The sequence below is a fragment of the Centroberyx affinis genome, unplaced genomic scaffold (genome assembly GCF_046629955.1).
Source record: "Centroberyx affinis isolate AG114_WGS23_722 - 3 ecotype Tasmania unplaced genomic scaffold, CSIRO-AGI_Caff_v1 ptg004049l_1, whole genome shotgun sequence".
Lineage (NCBI taxonomy): Eukaryota > Metazoa > Chordata > Actinopteri > Beryciformes > Berycidae > Centroberyx > Centroberyx affinis.
The window spans coordinates 477,698-495,077 of NW_027281845.1; the positions used below are offsets into that span (position 1 = coordinate 477,698).

The following is a 17,380-nucleotide window of genomic DNA, read 5'->3' on the forward strand; positions in this document are numbered from 1 at the left end:
CTAGTATTTATAGAGCCATGTGTTAAAATATTGTATAAGTTTTGCATATTTGCTGAAAAATGTGCTTACATTATTTTCCAAAAGCTGTATGTATGATTTGGTGGGTATTGCTACAGAGAAAGTTGAACAAAAGTGTATTTTGAGCTTGAGCTTTACATATATTGAGTGGTGATTAAAGATTGCTTCTCGCTCCACAAATATGTTATGGTGATACTTGATTAATCACATGCACTTTATATAGAAGAAAAAAACTTCAAGCACCAAAATCTGAAATTCTGCCAGCCGCACCTTTTCTCCCAATTTTTCTGATTATTTAGGGCTAAATCTGCAAAGCTGCTTATGAGCAATCTAGCCTGTTCCACTTGCAGTCAGACACTTGCGTCACTTCCGGGTTGGTGATAGATAGTTTTATGAGGTATGTGACCTATTGCGCGCAAAATTAGGCAGGTCACTTGCGGGAACCTACTTAGGGCATGCTAAGTATTTTGTGATCACAGGAACTCTTTCATTTACAGTCCAGATTGAATTACTAACTCAGGGAGCATTACACCATTTGCCTGTAATGTAGATCTTTAAATAGATTTGCACTGTTGGCTAGAACATTTATATTTCCTTATTTTAATTTGAACATCATCCCAAACTCCTATAAATCCAATGAATAAAGACACTCTTATCCTCAGAAAGGTCTGCATTTTTTAAATGGTTGATATCTAGTTTTTGAAGAAAACATTTTATTTGTTAGGAGTAATTGTAACTTTAAACAAAATGGTAGATATTTATTTTTAAAGGGAGAATGTGCTAAATTACTCACATTCTTTTACACCAAAACCCACTTATAAACACGTCCAATTATATCATTACACTCTCACCAAGACCAGGGTTTACTCAAAATGTGTCAACATCACATTCCAAAGGCAGACATACTGCCTAAATCCATGAGTAAGTGATACCCGTTGCTGATTCAGTCCGCCTGCATGTCAGACAGATGGGGATTCTCATAGTTACTAACAGCGGTCAAGTCTTGTCTACAGCTCCACACTGCATGCAAAGTCCAAAGTATTTTGCCATCAACATAATAGTCATGTCAACCTTTTTCTCTGTGTTGTTATGAGATTATAAATATAAATTTTTTGGAGGTCAACGAACTTCAAAGTGACAACTACATTAACATAGTTCAAACTGTGGACTTTATTTGAAATGATTTCTAAATGAATTTAAGATTTCTGGCTTATGTTAAGTGTTCACTTAAAAAAAGTTTCTCCTTGTGATATTCTTTAACAGAGAAGCTGTTGTCTAAACCAAGATGTTTAAGATACGGAAAGCTAAGGATGAGGAGCCAACTGCTCCAGGGCAGGGTAAGTAAAGATAGCTATGTTTTGAAATCCCAACTTTCAATATAAATGACTGTCAAAAATATCTGTTAACTAAACTTGTCCCAAGAAATTGTTTACATGTTTCAAAACTAACAAAACACTGTATATATCATATTTAGAGACACAGCATGAAGTCAAATTTATCATATATTGAATTTAATAAAGTTATTCACACATTCAATTTACAAATGTTATTTATCTCACTTCATGACAGTGAGAATTAAAAAGAGGTCAAGGGTGCCTGGGGTTATGATTACCCAATTTGTGGAACAATTACCTGAAGGCACGACCACCCCAGATTTCACTCGCAAACCCATCGCTCTAACTATTCAAGAAGGTATGGTAATCACATGCACAAGCTCATTTCTTTAATACAATGATTCTGTTCAAATGTTTCTAAAGCTAACACAAATGTACATACTTTCTTTCCTGTAGGAAAACTTGCTATTTTCAAAGCAATAATTGTTGGAAATCCAACACCTACTGTGACTTGGGAGAGAAATAATGGGGAAATTTCTGATCCAGAAAGATTCATAATCATGTACGACGCAAATTCTGGTGAACATCAGCTACAGGTGAGATCACTGTGACAAAGAATGTTCATTCAGATAAATAAAGATTGATGGATCAATAAATCAAACAGAATGATCAACAGTTTATCCCCCCACTCTTGGTCTTCCAAAATATAATGATATTAGTCTATTTTCATAGATGCCAGATGTATCCCCAGATCAAGCTGACACCTACAAATGCTTTGCCAGAAATGAATATGGAAAAGCTGTTGTCACTGCTGCCCTCAATGTTATTGAAGGTGATGAAATCCATTAACCTTTAATCCATTATGTATTGATTCAGAACTGATTTTACCATGCAGTGCCTCTCACTTGCTTTTTCTCCTATCTCTTCTTTTTTCCCATTTTAGTTGGTTATAAAAAGAGCAGAGCCATGCAACAATCAAGGACAGGTACACAACCTGCATTTGTCTTATAACAATGCCATGTGATTCATTTATTTAATGGAAATTATAACCGTGCTTTTGGTTTAATTGTAGCTATACGAGAGACACCTGAGGATTTTAAGAAGGCCTTAAAAAATAGGTAAGTAGGACCTAAGTCAAATGGGCTAGGGTTAGTACAAAATGACCCAATACATTTTGACATGTATCACTTGAGTCACTGAATTTGCATTACATTATTTATCAACATACCAAAGTGGAACAAAGATGGATGAAATAACTTTTGAACTAATTAATTGGTTCTCTTTCTTTAAAGAATTGACACTGAGTCCAAAGAAGAGAAAAAAGACCCAGAAACTGATGAAAGGTTTTGGGACCTCTTGATGAGTGCAGACAAGAAAGACTATGAGAGCATCTGTTCCCAGTTTGGAGTCACTGATTTCCGATGGATGCTGAAGAAACTGAACGAGAAGAAGAAAGAAAGGGAGGAAGAGCAAGAAAAGGTTTGTTTCAGCTTCAACCAAGTATTAATATGAAGACACTGCATAAAATCTAAGATAATACAACAGATAGAATACCACGTTCTAAGAAATATAAATAGCAAAATGATTTTCTCTGAGTCAATTTAATATACTTTGATTATTTTAAAATGTCTGATTCCAATTACTGTAGGTTGTCGAAAGACTATGCAACCTAAAGCCCATTGAACTCAAACCCACTGGTGCTGCAGAGTTTGAACTTGAAATGTCACTCAAAGACCCTACCAGCAAAATCTTCCTGTACAAGGTGAGGTTTCAATTTAAATGTTTATTTTTTTCAAATCAATTGACTGAAAACATTGAAAGTTATATTACAAATTATGTGATAGGTATCACATATACACACAGGCAGACACATATTGCACACACCATATATGATTTCATATTTTTGAACAGGATGGAGTTATGATTCCTTATAGTGCCGAGACAGAGGTAAAGCACGGATTGAAGCAATTAGGAAAGAAGTTTGTGTTCAGCATCAATGGTATTAACCCAGAGGATGCTGGATTATACCAAGTGGAAGTTGATGGAGTTAAGATCTTCTCAACTGACTTCAAACGTAAGATGATGCGCCAATTTAATTATTTACTTCATTGTACTTTGGTTTCTACACAACGTCACAGTAGAGAATACAATGATTAAATTAAATGCTCTTTTTCATGTAGTTCCCAATGTAGACTTTTTGGTCAAGATTCAAGAGGTGAAGGCCCTGGAAAGAGAGGATGCTGTCTTTGAATGCGTCATCTCACAGCCCCTGACAAAGATTACGTGGACGGGAAAGAATACCACTCTGGAGCAAGGGGACAAATATGACATCAGTGTGTCAGAGGACATGTTGATTCATAGATTGGTGGTCAAGGACTGCCTGCAATTGGACAAAGGAATTTACGCAGCTGTGGCTGGAATGAAATCCTGCAATGCCTGGCTTATAGTGGAAGGTATAGTTTGCATATATTAAATTCTCCCTTTTTCAGTCTTTCACATCACATTTATCAATCTATATCACATGTGTCTATATTTTTTTAATCAAATATTAAAAATGTGCCCTTATAACATTAAACAAACTTTGGAATGGTATAATTTTCATTAGCTGATGATGACCCAAACATGCGTGGAAAGAAGAAAGCCCGCAGAACAACTCAAGCAGGTGGTGGCGGAGCAGATCTATTGAAGATCGCTCAGGAGCAACAGGCTAAGCTACAAAAGGAGAGAGATGAATTGATTGCAAAGGCAAAGGCAGAGGCAGAAGCTGCGGCCGCTGCCGCTGCAGCAGCAGCCGCGGCTGCGGCAGCGGAAGCCGCCGCCACAGCAGCGGAAGCCGCAGCAGCAGCAGAAGCCGCAGCAGCAGCAGGAGGTGCAGCAGGAGGTGCAGAAGTAGCAGGAGGTGCAGAAGTAGCAGCAGAAGGAGCAACAGCCAAACAGAGTACGACAGCAGATGCCAAAAAGAAAAAGCCAAAGCAAAAGTCTAAGAAAGAAGACGGGTCTGAGCCAGGTGAACCTACGTCATCAGAGTCAGCAGAGTCAGCATCTGAGCCTAACGAAGCAGAAGAGATAAAAGGTGAAGAACATGCAGAGGAGGAAGAGGATGGAGCTCCTGTTCAAGAGAAGAGAAAAAGAGTGAGAACAGGCCCTCTAGTCCCCGATACAGTCATTGGTGAGAGACATCATAGTAATTAAATTCTAAGTACTGCTATGCTGCTCAGATATTTCTGTTCCCAGCTAACCTTCTTTTTTTTTATTACCTTTAGACCCAGGAGTATATTTCACCTGCGGACTGTCAGATGTAACTGCTGTCATTGGTACTGAGGCAGAACTTGTCTGCAAGCTGAGCAGTGAGGATTGTGATGGAGTCTGGTACAAAGATGGGAACGAGGTGAGGAAGATAACATAAGTGTTGATGGAATAAAGTAATTGATTTTACCTTTTATCTTCGCAGATTTAAATGTGTGTTTGTGCATTTCAGATAACAGCAACAGATGATATCTGTATTGTTAAAGATGGGGCTCATCACAAACTAATAGTCAAAAACTGCAAAGAGGAAGATGCTGGAAAATACAGATTTGAAGCTGATGGACGTAAAACAGAAGCTATGCTAAATGTTGAAGGTAATAAAATCCAAGTGGAGTTGGGACACCTAACTGAACATGTAGAACACAACACTATGCTTTTGAGCTACATATTAACAAGTGTTTTTCTTCCAGATCCACCCCGAATCAACCCTGATGACCTTAGTGAGTTCTCAAAGCCTGTCATAATCAAAGTTGGCCAAAATGCAGCCTTCAAGCTGTCCTTTGTGGGCCGGGAACCAATGAAGATCCAGTGGTACAATGAGGGTGAGGAGCTGCTGGAGGACACTCATATCAAGATTGAGAAGTCTTCCTCACACAGCCGCCTCCTGCTAACCAAGTGCCAGCGCAAAGCCACAGGAGAAATAAAGATTAAGATTAAAAATGAATGTGGAACAACTGAAGCCCTCTCCCAGCTAACTGTATTGGGTAAGTGCAATGATTTGCACACAATATGTTCTCCATTCTATATAAAACTGGCAAATGAAAAATGTAAGGTTTTTCTATTTAGCATTCCCTTACTGTATCCAGAATACCAGTTGCAACATATCACTGTGTTTGACCACAGGTAAACCAACACCGCCCCAAGGCCCTGTGGATATCATTGAAAGTTCAGCAACTTGCATTGATTTCAAATGGAGGCTGCCCAAAGACACTGGTGGATCTCCCATTACCAACTACATTCTGGAGCGCCAGCAAATCGGCCGAAACAGCTGGAAGAAACTGGGCAAGATTGGTCCAGAACCTAAATACAGGGACACTGATGTGGATCATGGCAGAAAGTACTGCTACCACATCAGGGCTGAAACTGAACAAGGCACCAGTGAAATGATGGAGACAGATGATATTCAGGCAGGGACAAAGGGTGAGCCTTCTTACAAGAACATGACAATATTTTGTGAAAGTGTGTCAAAGTGTCTTGAATATAAACTAACAAGTGCTATAGAGAAAGGTTTTGTGTCAGGCAGTTAAAAAGAAATAATGTGTCTTCTGTTTTATCATCCTTTAGCATACCCTGGACCACCAACTGCACCCAAAATTGTTAGTGCCTTCAAAGACTGCATCAATCTTGCTTGGTCTCCTCCTTCTAACACTGGAGGAACCAACATTTTGGGATACAACTTGGAGAAACGCAAGAATGGCAGCAATCTGTGGGGCCCCGTCAACCCACCCGATGAGCCCATTAAGGGTAGGACCATTTCAGAATTGTCGACTCATGCTATGTTCAATATGTTCATTTATTTGTTACAAGTTGGATTTGAGATGTGGACTTGTCAAGTGAGATGTGCTTTCTTTCATTCTTATATTATGGAAGTGGTAAAAAACAACAATAAAAAAAAAAAAAAACCTAACCCATACCCTTTGACATGCCAACAGGTAAAACGCATGCAGTGAAGGATGTGGTTGAAGGGATTGAGTATGAGTTCCGTGTAGCAGCTGTCAACATCTCCGGTGCTGGAGAGGCAAGCCCGCCTTCAGAATTTGTATTCGCAAGAGATCCAAAGAGTGAGTTCTAGGCCAAAAACAAATACTGTATATTGTAGCTGTCTCAATATGGATTAAGATCACTGCATAGAGTTATAACCTACATAGATTAGGCTATATGCTTTATGTACGCTTTCAGAGCCGCCTGGTAAAGTTATTGACCTGAAGGTGACAGACTCCACCTATACCACCTTATCGCTGGCATGGACCAAACCCACAGAGGAAGAAGGGGTCCAAGATGAGGCCAAGGGATACTTTGTGGAGCTCAGACCAGCAGAAAACCCAGAATGGGGTCGCTGTAACTCTAATGCTATCATTATGACCTCCTATACTATTATGGGTTTAAAGTCAATGGCCATGTACTGGGTGAGAGTAATTGCTACCAATGAAGGTGGAGATGGTGAGCCTCAAGAACTGGACAACTACATCATTGCAATGCCTCCTCCAGGTGAGTCCACATAAATTGTCAATTCTCCACAGTCAATTGTCAAGATACATCAATTTGCGATCAATTAATCAGTCATTAATATTGACATTTTCAACATTGTTACAGTGAGACCGAAATTCACTGACCGCAAAATGAAGAGCTTCATGGTAGTGAGAGCTGGGAACTCTGTCCGAGTCAACATCAACTTTGAGGTTCAGTGTAATAATCATACAAAACTTATGAATGTAAAAATGCCTAATCATGTTATTCAATGGAAATTCCCATCTCAGGCAAATATCACACCTCTGTACTTTCCTATTTAAGTGTGCCGCTCTACAACTAATGCCAATGCAAATACTTCATACGGGCTACTTATTCATTAATTCATGAGTTCATTAGTACACATGCATGTAGTTGCATGGCTATACAACCACAGAAAGAGACACATGCTGCAGAGAAGTATAAACCCAGATCTTCCCCCTGTATGTGCTGTTGTTGGCAGGCCTCTCCAATACCGAATATTATGTGGCTCAAGGATGGCGTGCCTGCATCCAAGCGTGTGACAGTAAGCAATGCGGACACATCATCGCAGCTCATCATCCCCTCATCGGAGCGCTCTGACACAGGGATCTACACAATCATTGTCAAGAACCTTGTTGGACAGGAGACCTTCAGTGTTGAGATACGAGTCACAGGTACAGTGAAAAAAATCTCAGCTTATCCACACCAATTAAAAGTTAAATGATTGCCAAGGCCGTATGAATTTGCGGGTGAATTTGCAGGTGCAAGGTAAACAGAAGTCAATGCTAAATAATGGAAATAATTCCCATACACAGAATCTTGTTCTCAGTAACTTTTACTGGTGCAATGTTTAAAACAAAGTGGGTCTTCACCAGCTGACGCATACTTTAGATCGAAGCATGGCGCAAGTAAAGATTACAGGGAGCCAGATTCAGTGTGCAGGTATTCCTTCTTTTTTGGGCATAAATTTAAAGCGTGAAACTGTACACTAAATTTGTCTTAAGGAATGTGTCCTACCTGTTTCTAGATGATCCGAAGCCTCCAGGCCCTGTGGAGCTGGACGAGAACGTGCCAGGAACAGTGACAGTCTCCTGGACTCCCTCTCCAGATGAGAAGAGAGACGACAGGCTGCACTACATGATCACCAAGCGCGACTCCATTAAACGCACTTGGCAAACTGTGGCTGACCATCTCTTCAATAACAAGTTTACTGCCATCAACATCATGCCAGGAAGGCAGTATTACTTCCGGGTCTATGCCAAAAATGACATGGGGCTTTCCAAACCCTCTGAGTCAGCAACCTGGGAAGTGAACAAAAAGAAAGGCAGGTTTAAACAGAGTGAATCAAGATTAGTAGTTTATTGTCATTTCAACCAATGTGTCTATATAGGTCTACATAGGTGTATATACTGGATAATACATACACAAACCAGTCAGGAAAGGACAGTTAGTAGACCTACAGTATGTGCATAACACTATATAAGTGCAAAAAGTTTCAAAGCGCAATCAAAAAGGTGCTGTGATGAAACCAAGACACTCTCGTCCTGGTAGATCTTAGCCTTCTTCCAGAAGGATAGATAAAGAATATGAATTGGCTGGGTGAGAACACCTTCACGACTTTATGTTGCATACGGGTGGAGCATATGGCAGAGACAGCGAGCAGGTTGGAGCCGATAATTGTTGCTGCTGTGCGTACTGGAGTGTTTTGTGTGCCTTGTGTATATAATACCTCAAAAGGCATGGGAAAAAAGCAATGCAAAATATAGTCATCATTATGTTTCCTTTTTGTTGTAACTTTTCTTTCCTTTTTTTTCCCCTCTAATCCATCCAGAAAAATTCAGTCTGATTTTACCCAACTCCAAGAGCTGCAGCTTTGAGGCACCGCCATCGTTCTCCGTTCCACTAAGAATGCACACCAGTCCAGAGAGCTACGAGTGCTACATGAGTTGTGCTGTGACAGGAAATCCCAGACCCCATGTTACCTGGTACCGAAATAACATCAGCCTCAACACCAACACCAACTACTATATTTCTAATACCTGTGGGGTCTGCTCCATGGTAATACTCAGAGTTGGGGCCAAGGATAACGGGGAATACACAGTCAGTGCAGAAAACCCTCTGGGCAGAGTGGAGTGTGCAACCAAACTCACTGTTAAAGGTAAAAACACCCATACAGTCATTTGTACACTGTGGGACTGATGTTACTACTATTGGCTATGTCTTTAAATGTTTTCCTATCCTTCCTCTTTCAGATTAAGGTGATGCCATGGTCCTTCTCCACGGCACTCGGAATGAATGGAATGTAAATGATTGCCGAGTTGAAACCTGCTATGTTATTTGTGTTTGTGTTAAAATTGTATTAAATGTGAAGATAGATAGATAGATAGATAGATAGATAGATAGATAGATAGATAGATAGATAGATAGATAGATAGATAGATAGATAGATAGATAGATAGATAGATAGATAGATAGATAGATAGATAGATAGATAGATGAAAAAAGAGGAAGAAAGAGAAGAAGAAAGATTGATTGGAAAAAAAGGAAGAACAAGAGACTGAGAAAGAAAGAAAGAAAGAAAGAAAGAAAGAAAGAAAGAAAGAAAGAAAGAAAGAAAGAAAGAAAGAAAGAAAGAAAGAAAGAAAGAGAGAAGCCTAATAATCAGTTGCATTTGTGAACAAATTGTATTCAATTTCCTTATTGGACGCCTACAGCACTTTGACAAGAGACATTTCAGATTCAAGTTGATATGCCAGTTTGGCATCCAGAGGTCTTCATTGATTTTTTTTTTGCCCGAGATGTTATTACTTTTGCTCATTTCCTCTGATGTTTTCTGGATGGGACTGGAAACAAGCTGATTTTACTGTACTTACTACTTGATGGAAAATTAAAGACAATATGGCCTTGGTTCAGAGTGCATTTAACTGTGTGTCTTATTATTATTCATGCCAGACTAAATGTAAATAAATCATGTTATCTGTTCCACAATGACTTCTACTTGTCTCTCACATAAGCTGAATCCAGTCATGGAAAATTATCCATTGCTATAGAAAAACAAGCATCATGTTATTCTGAAAATGTCTGTGCTCAGAGATGACGTCAATAAACAGAGGGAGCCAGAGACCTTCTCTCTTGCCCGTATCTGTTTTAGACACAACTCCCCACTCATCTTCAATACACCCAGAATTAACCCACTTTGGCTCAAATTAGCACCACAAGTTTCAAGTTCCTGGTTTTGGAATACACCAGGTGTTTCAAAGGTGGGTATACATTTTATATAAATTATTAATATATGTTTTGTTAAGATGAAAAAAAAGTTAAGAATTACTAAAATACAGCTTTGTTTTTCATTATTCTAAAAAAAAAAAATGTATACCTAGTTTTGAGTAGTATAGCCTATGTCCAATTCTAAGACATCATAAGATTCAAGTATTTTACATCAAAGTCAGAAAATCAAGCAATAACACATGTCATATTTTTAGCTATACTTGAGCTGTATTTGACTATGAAGTGGCCCTGCATGCTGCTACCACATTCCACTGTGCCTGTGTCCGGGCCATACTGTAGTTTGACACGTGTTGCTTTTGTTTTGCCAACTGTCACAAGGCTTCAAATTTCTCTTTTACTGTGAGCATGTGGTTGTGCGCTTTCAGGGGATATTGTGAGTCAATTATGGAAAGTCATAAATGATAAAAATTCACACGCATGACTGAGTGTAACCTTGCAAACATTTGTCCATCTTCCCGTGTAAAGCTGCAGGACATAACTAATATTATCAGTAGCCACATGTGTTTTCCCTGCGATTATTGACACATGTCTTTACTGGGACATTAATGTACCAACTTTGACATTTAAAAGCCTGTAAACCATTCACATACTTTCTGTACCACATGTCTATTTTGAAACTCCTGGTAGGGTTCTACTAAGAAAAAGCATTACAAATATGGGGTGTCGTTGTGTTTTTCTTCCATATGGCAAATTAAAAAGACCTTTTTCCTTTGAGAACAAAAAATGACATGGAGGCTGAAAGTTATTTTCCCCAATCAGCCAGAAAAAAAACAAACATCCCATCCATGCCATTTTTAGTCTAATTTTACATAGAGAGTAGTTACAGCACTTCTGATTATTACTATGACTAGAATCTGCTAACAAATAGATGGGGCTATCTTTGCCCATGTCAAAGATATAGTCAGTGGTGGAAAGTAACTAAGTACATTTACTCAAGTACTCTACTTAAGTACAATTTTGAGGTACTTGTACTTTACCTCACTACATTTTAGAGGGAAATATTGTACTTTTTACTCCATTACATTTATTTCACAGCTATAGTTACTAGTTACTTTTCAGATCAATATTTTATATTCAAAACATTTGATCATCTTTATAAAATAACTATAAAATAGCATTGTTATAGATTAGACTACCAAAAAGTATAGCTAAATTGTTAAGATTAGCTTCACGTTGACAACTTTAAAATGCTGCTTACATGTACATGTATGTCAATAAATCAGTATTAATATTCCAATAATTTATGAAAAATATAACTCTCTAAATGGGGACAGTTTGCATAATTAGTACATTTACTTTGATACTCTAAGTACATTTTGCTGCCAATACTTATGTATTTTTACTTAAGTAAGATTTTGAATGCAGGACTTTTACTTGTAATGGAGTATCTTTACATTGCTGTATTGCTACTTTTACTTAAGTAAAAGATCTCAGTACTTCTTCCACCACTGTATATAGTGTTGGGTTGTGTAATGCCATGTTGTTCAGCATTGTTTGGCATGGTAGCATTCATAGCTCTTGACTTTGGTGACCCTTGCAATAAATGCCTTCAAGAACATTAAGCCTCTCATATCAGCTTCCCATGCCTGAGAACAGTCGTAGTTCCTGATGCTTGGCACAGGAAGCATGGCCTGAAATATCCGCAACACACAATCAATCGTGTTCAAACTGAGCATAGCAATGTCATTGCTAAGACGACAATAACTGTGTGTCATGGTTTAAAGTTTCAGAGTACCACAGACTTCAGGAGGAGATATGAATGACCAGTAACGTAAATAAGGATCTTACTTTTTGAAGATGACGAGTGTGTAGCTACACAGCAAATTTACCAGTGTTAATAAGATTGATTTTTGAAAGACAATTATTTGGAGATGACAAGTGTGGCTCCGAGAGTTGTTTGTCCTCATAGAGCTGATATGGCTCTGGGGTAGATGTTCAAAACCATCTAATTAACTCTGATGGTGTGGATTAAGGCATAGTTTTGATTTTTACACTCAGAGTTAAATTAACACTGATGCTGTGTACAAATTTGCAAAGAAAACATCCTACCATGTATCCTTAATTGATACAGGCTGCATCAAATTGAGAAAACACATGTTGCTATTACCATGTAGTGTGATATTCATACAAAGATGTGATATTATATTATAGTGGGATAATAATGCTGCTGCTAAAAACATTTACGACAATACAAAGTAAATTTAGCCAGTGGAAGATGAAATGTAAAATTTTCACTTGACTTTTATTCATCAAAGGAACTCCATTGGATATAGCTGTTTTTAAGGGTGAATCATAGCAACATTGTTAAGGGGAAGCACATAAAAGCTGCCCTCTCAGTCTGCATGTTTTTTTCACACCTAGCTACCATAGCCAATATTAATGATTTGATGCCGCCCACCTCATCTTTGGACTAGAATAGAATTAAGACTGATGACACATCAACTTATTTCTGGCCCATACACTATTATTTCAGGCTTGCAAGAATCATCTGACCACATATTTGGTCACAGGGGCTGACAAAATCCACATTACATTGCTGTGCGGTTGTTAAACCCCAAATTAAATTCCAATGGACTTGCAACCTTTAGCTTTACAATGTTAACCTCCCTGCTGCCTGCAGATACACATGAGACAACTAGCACCACAACTGTCAACAGGAACTTGTACTCAGGAAGTTGTGCAGCCAGACAGTCAGGTCTCTTTGGGGACAATGTCCTAAGGGCATACTGCACAAGCAAATGGACAATTTCAAGCCCGGTATCTAAGTAAAGTCATTGTCTTACCATGTGTAAGTGCGATTGTGACTGCAATATTATGTCAACAATGGGTCTTCTATCATAGAGGTAAATACTTTCAGTTAAAAAAAAAAACTGAAAAATGAAAAAATGGTATATTAGGAAGCCTTCTGTTCAGGCAAATTAAGACAAATTAGAATTAGAAAGCCTACTACTCTTGCTTAATTACACTTAATGAGCACCATAAAATACCTCTGATGTTTAGCTTTGAATAAGTTATGCCCATGTCATACAACAGTATGGCCTTGTTACTAAACACATTATTGTTCCCAAGAGAGAAATGTTTCTCCTGATACCTAAATTGACTGATCACAGACAACCTGTCAATGAAAAGCAAACAGTTACTGATTACTTATATGTGGTGAAATGCCTTGTGATACCAGTTGCTGAGCAGTTTAAAAAGCAGCTAGGTGGGAGGGGGGGAGGTTGGGAAGGTCTTGAAATTCCAGTGGGTTTGGAGTTATTGTTTCAAAACAGAGTGCGGACCAGAAAGTGAATTTTGAAAGCCAGAAATGTCAGCAGCTGATGAAGTAACCATTGAGCCATTGGTATTGATCAATAGCCCTATCAACCCTCTGTGGATATATTAATGGTCATTTTGTGCTATGGGGCAATAAAAATCTGACTTATTGGCCTTCTAACAACCAACAACTTAACAATGGTGAAGTGATGCCTTTTAGAGAGAAATCCTCATAATGCATTACAAAAATGAGTGTTGTACCATTCTTTTTGAGTTGAGATGAACGTTGACAAAAAACAGTAATAAGATCGAGGAAGTCAACAGAGACAAATTTAAGCCATTGTGACTCTAGTGCATTTCACTACAATCCCTCAAAAGGTGTGCAATTAATGTCCAAAGCACCAATTTGTGCTCTAGGAAAGGAATCACATGTGGGACAACATGGTTCAGTTGTTCAGACTCATATTGTGTCGTCCATTATTATAATTATGTTGTGGAAATCCCTATCAATAAAGCATGTTAAAATGAGATGTAACTGTAAACCCTGAAGTTTAATCAGATTACACTTTTTGGAAAAGTATCCCGGGCTGATTACATGTTGCTTCATTTTCGCAGCTGGGTTATCCAAGAATTATGTTTGCAGTTGCTATCCCAGACTGCTCACAGACACCCAATAAACACACTGTATTTTTAGTTGGTGTCAACTGAAGTCATTAGTGCATCTAAACTAAAGATTAATATAGTGTTTTTTGTTGTTCTGGTGGTATCATAAGAGTGTCAACACAAGCATACTTGGCTGTCACCACTGAACAGTGACTACAAAATGACTACTTCTTCTTAATGAGCAGTCGGCATTCAGCACTAACAGCCAAGTATGAATGTATTGACATTCCAAACCTGCTAAGAAGCCAATAGAAACAAAAGTACAAAAGTATACCTGACTTCCACGTGTTTCCAGCCAAGTTCTGCCTTGCCAAATGTATGAAGTGAAAATGAATTGCGAAAGATAGAAAATGTTAATGTGACAGGATCTAGAGTGACTTTCTGGAGCGATCAGGATATGGCACCAATTCTGAGATAATAAAACTATAATACAGAGTCTACATGAAAGTAAAATTTAAGACAGGCATTTTATATCTACAAACAGTCTGCCACTGACATCCCACAGAACAGTTTTAGGCTGTATATTGGTATCACATCCAGGATTTGGATATTTTGTATTATCTCTGTTTTTTGGTGACTCTTAGCTTTGGGAAAGAGTTATTCATGCTGACAGAGACCGATTGCACTGTCCATAAGAATAATATGTTGATTCTCGAATTGAGTGGCATTCCTCGTACAGGTTTCAAATGTATTTAAGATTAGGCTACATCTCCTGAAGGACCTCATGCATTTGTAAACATGAAGCTACAGCGAATGTTTGTTAGCTATCACAATGATAAAAGTCATGGTCATCCCTCAGGGAAGCTTGTACCCATCTTGGCTTTCCCTCCTCCCCTTGCTGGGGGTTGTCGTTTAAGCCAGAAACAAAAAGGCAATTCCCTTGCTTGGCAGGCACCATGTCTGAGACCGTGGGAGCTTGCTGCAGAATCACTGGCATTCCTGGAAGGATTTATTAGCTTGTAGACCAGGGAGGCAACACTCGAATATCAGACTGGGAAGCAGCACCACTCGAGAGGATCAGGGGAGTATTGAGGTAAGTCCATCGCTCATCTCCCCTATAGCACCAGGCTTAGTTGGAGGTGTTAAGTATGGTCTTTATCATATCATATCATCAGGTCTTTATGAAGATACTTACCCTAAGACTGATTTACTCATAACATCCAGTCCATAGATAATACTGCTTTACTGCAGCAAATTATGGAATGTTGTATTTGCCAATAAAAACAATTGAGCTATCTTGATACATAGTTCACTCTATTCTTCATTGTTCAGAGTACAGTAGAATGCTTGCAGTTTTGTAGGCCCACTGCTCACCAAAGTGTCTAATGTTGTGAAAGTGTCAGGTGTATAAGTTTAACTCATAAGTCATGAAGCTATCAATTTAACCAGTTTCACCTGTAAATGCATATACTGACTTATATTTCTTACAGCAAAAGACAGTAACTACGCAAAACTGTTCAAAGTAACTGCTCAAAAACCCCCTGATGTGACTGGATATTGTGTGGTTACTTAAAAAATTATTGATATTCATAATTCAGTACATATGTATATATCTTGATATGTGTGCAGTTATTTCAAAGCCATTAACCACTATGGTGCTACTGGTGACTGTTGTGACTTTGTTGCTACTGACCTAAATGGCTTGGAAAGGTTCTATCAGTTGCTGAAAAAAAGTATTTAAGCCTTTCCCATGAGATCTTAGTTTCAGTCTAGCTTCAGTTCTATATGCTTTTCTTGTGCTCTCCCTAGTGAGGATACAAGCGTTAATTAAATATTTACCAAAACACTTCCCAACCCATCTTCATCTGTGCAATTATTTCTCCACTTGTAACTGCCACTGAAATAGAAACAGTGGAAACCGTGGAGTCTTTCTAAAGCTAACACAAAAAGAGAGCTCTGTGTTAATCCAAATTTAGCAAACCTACCACCCTCAGCTACTGAACACGCATAGCACTAGGCTCAGGTCCCCAGATAGCCACAAGCTTTCGGAACATGCCCTTAGTAGTGTCTCGCTTTTAATCATTTTTATGATGGGCTAAGTCACCGCGCATACTGTCCCGTGCTGTATTTCAGCACCGGTCACATAAGCAGCTGGTCGCATTAACAGCAGCATGCAGCACAAGCCACACGGACCCATAAAAACCAACCCTCGCTGTGAGAAGACTGTTCACTTAATGCCGTGTCAGAAGCCAAGCACGAGCAGCAAGATTTAAAATGTTTCAAAACCAAAACGTTTAATTCTCACTACCTGCATTGAGTGTTGAAGAGAACATTTGTCACCAACAATTCTGAGTTCAGTAGCATATGAGATTTGTAGTCATAGGAAGTATTGATCATATTTAATGTTTCATTACATATTTTAACTTTTTTTGTGGTGAATACTTTATCCATTATCACACAGTATAGCCCTAAACCATGTAGGGATGTGTCAAGATAAAGATACTTATTTAGTTGCATTATAAACCAAACTTAAATGTTGTATAATGTTGTACCTTTTTTGCCTCAAAGTAATGAACACTAGAATACAGTTTTTCTAAAGTTATTAAATTGGCTATTTTGAGCAGATTTTAGTAAGACTCACTTGTCAAGCCAGCAGTGATTTACAGGCATATCATTACATTGGTGATGGGATGATCACAGTTTTATGTGGCATGTGACCTGTGATCATATGACAATCCGGTTTGCTCATCCTCCACCAGCCCCGGTCCTTGGACACCCTAGAATATCATACAGCTATACTGGGTGGTGCTGGGTTTGTTTTCAGATGTTGTTCATATTAATTCAAAATTTGTTGAACAGAGGTTGACAGAGGTCAATCACTTGGTACACATACCAGAAACAATAGTTGTCTCCATTCAATTTTCCATTACAGAGAACAGGCTACACAGTGTGGTAATGGAATACATTGGAAGTAATGTAATAGACTGGAAGCACAATTTACATCCGATTCAGGACACAAATGCTTTGTAGAACATTTATCAATGTCGATGAATTTCATGTCAGCTTTCATTTATTCAACTTGTCATGTATATTATAGATGTCCAACTGTGTTCCAATTTCCCAGTCAAGAATCTGATGCAGTCTTTATGAAACTAAATTAGCTTTATCGGGTTCAACTTAGCTACTGTACAATGCGTACATGAGATGGCATTGAGAGTGCAGTCAAATAATATAGCTGGTGTGCTTATGAAACTATGCAGGAGAAATAGAAAGCTAGCTTGGCTTCATCCAGGATTTAGTTCTGCAGTGCCACTTTCTGGTAGCTAATGGCAGGGAAGCTGGCATTTTTTTGTTAAAACTCCTGGGAC

At 38.5% G+C, this 17,380-nt stretch overlaps 1 protein-coding gene across 1 annotated transcript; it reads left to right on the forward strand.

Annotated features, from left to right (window-relative positions):
* Positions 1–1,303: 1,303 nt before the first annotated feature.
* LOC139663566 (immunoglobulin-like and fibronectin type III domain-containing protein 1) lies at positions 1,304–9,123 on the forward strand. Its single transcript, XM_071542278.1, is given in 25 exon segments — positions 1,304–1,355; positions 1,588–1,710; positions 1,809–1,948; positions 2,085–2,184; positions 2,296–2,337; positions 2,425–2,470; positions 2,645–2,831; positions 3,001–3,114; positions 3,264–3,426; positions 3,533–3,805; positions 3,958–4,126; positions 4,128–4,221; positions 4,356–4,521; positions 4,616–4,740; positions 4,831–4,972; positions 5,069–5,362; positions 5,502–5,798; positions 5,943–6,122; positions 6,311–6,439; positions 6,558–6,866; positions 6,972–7,057; positions 7,348–7,540; positions 7,894–8,190; positions 8,698–9,024; positions 9,119–9,123. Coding segments are annotated over 25 exon segments (4,053 nt in total).
* Positions 9,124–17,380: the final 8,257 nt, after the last annotated feature.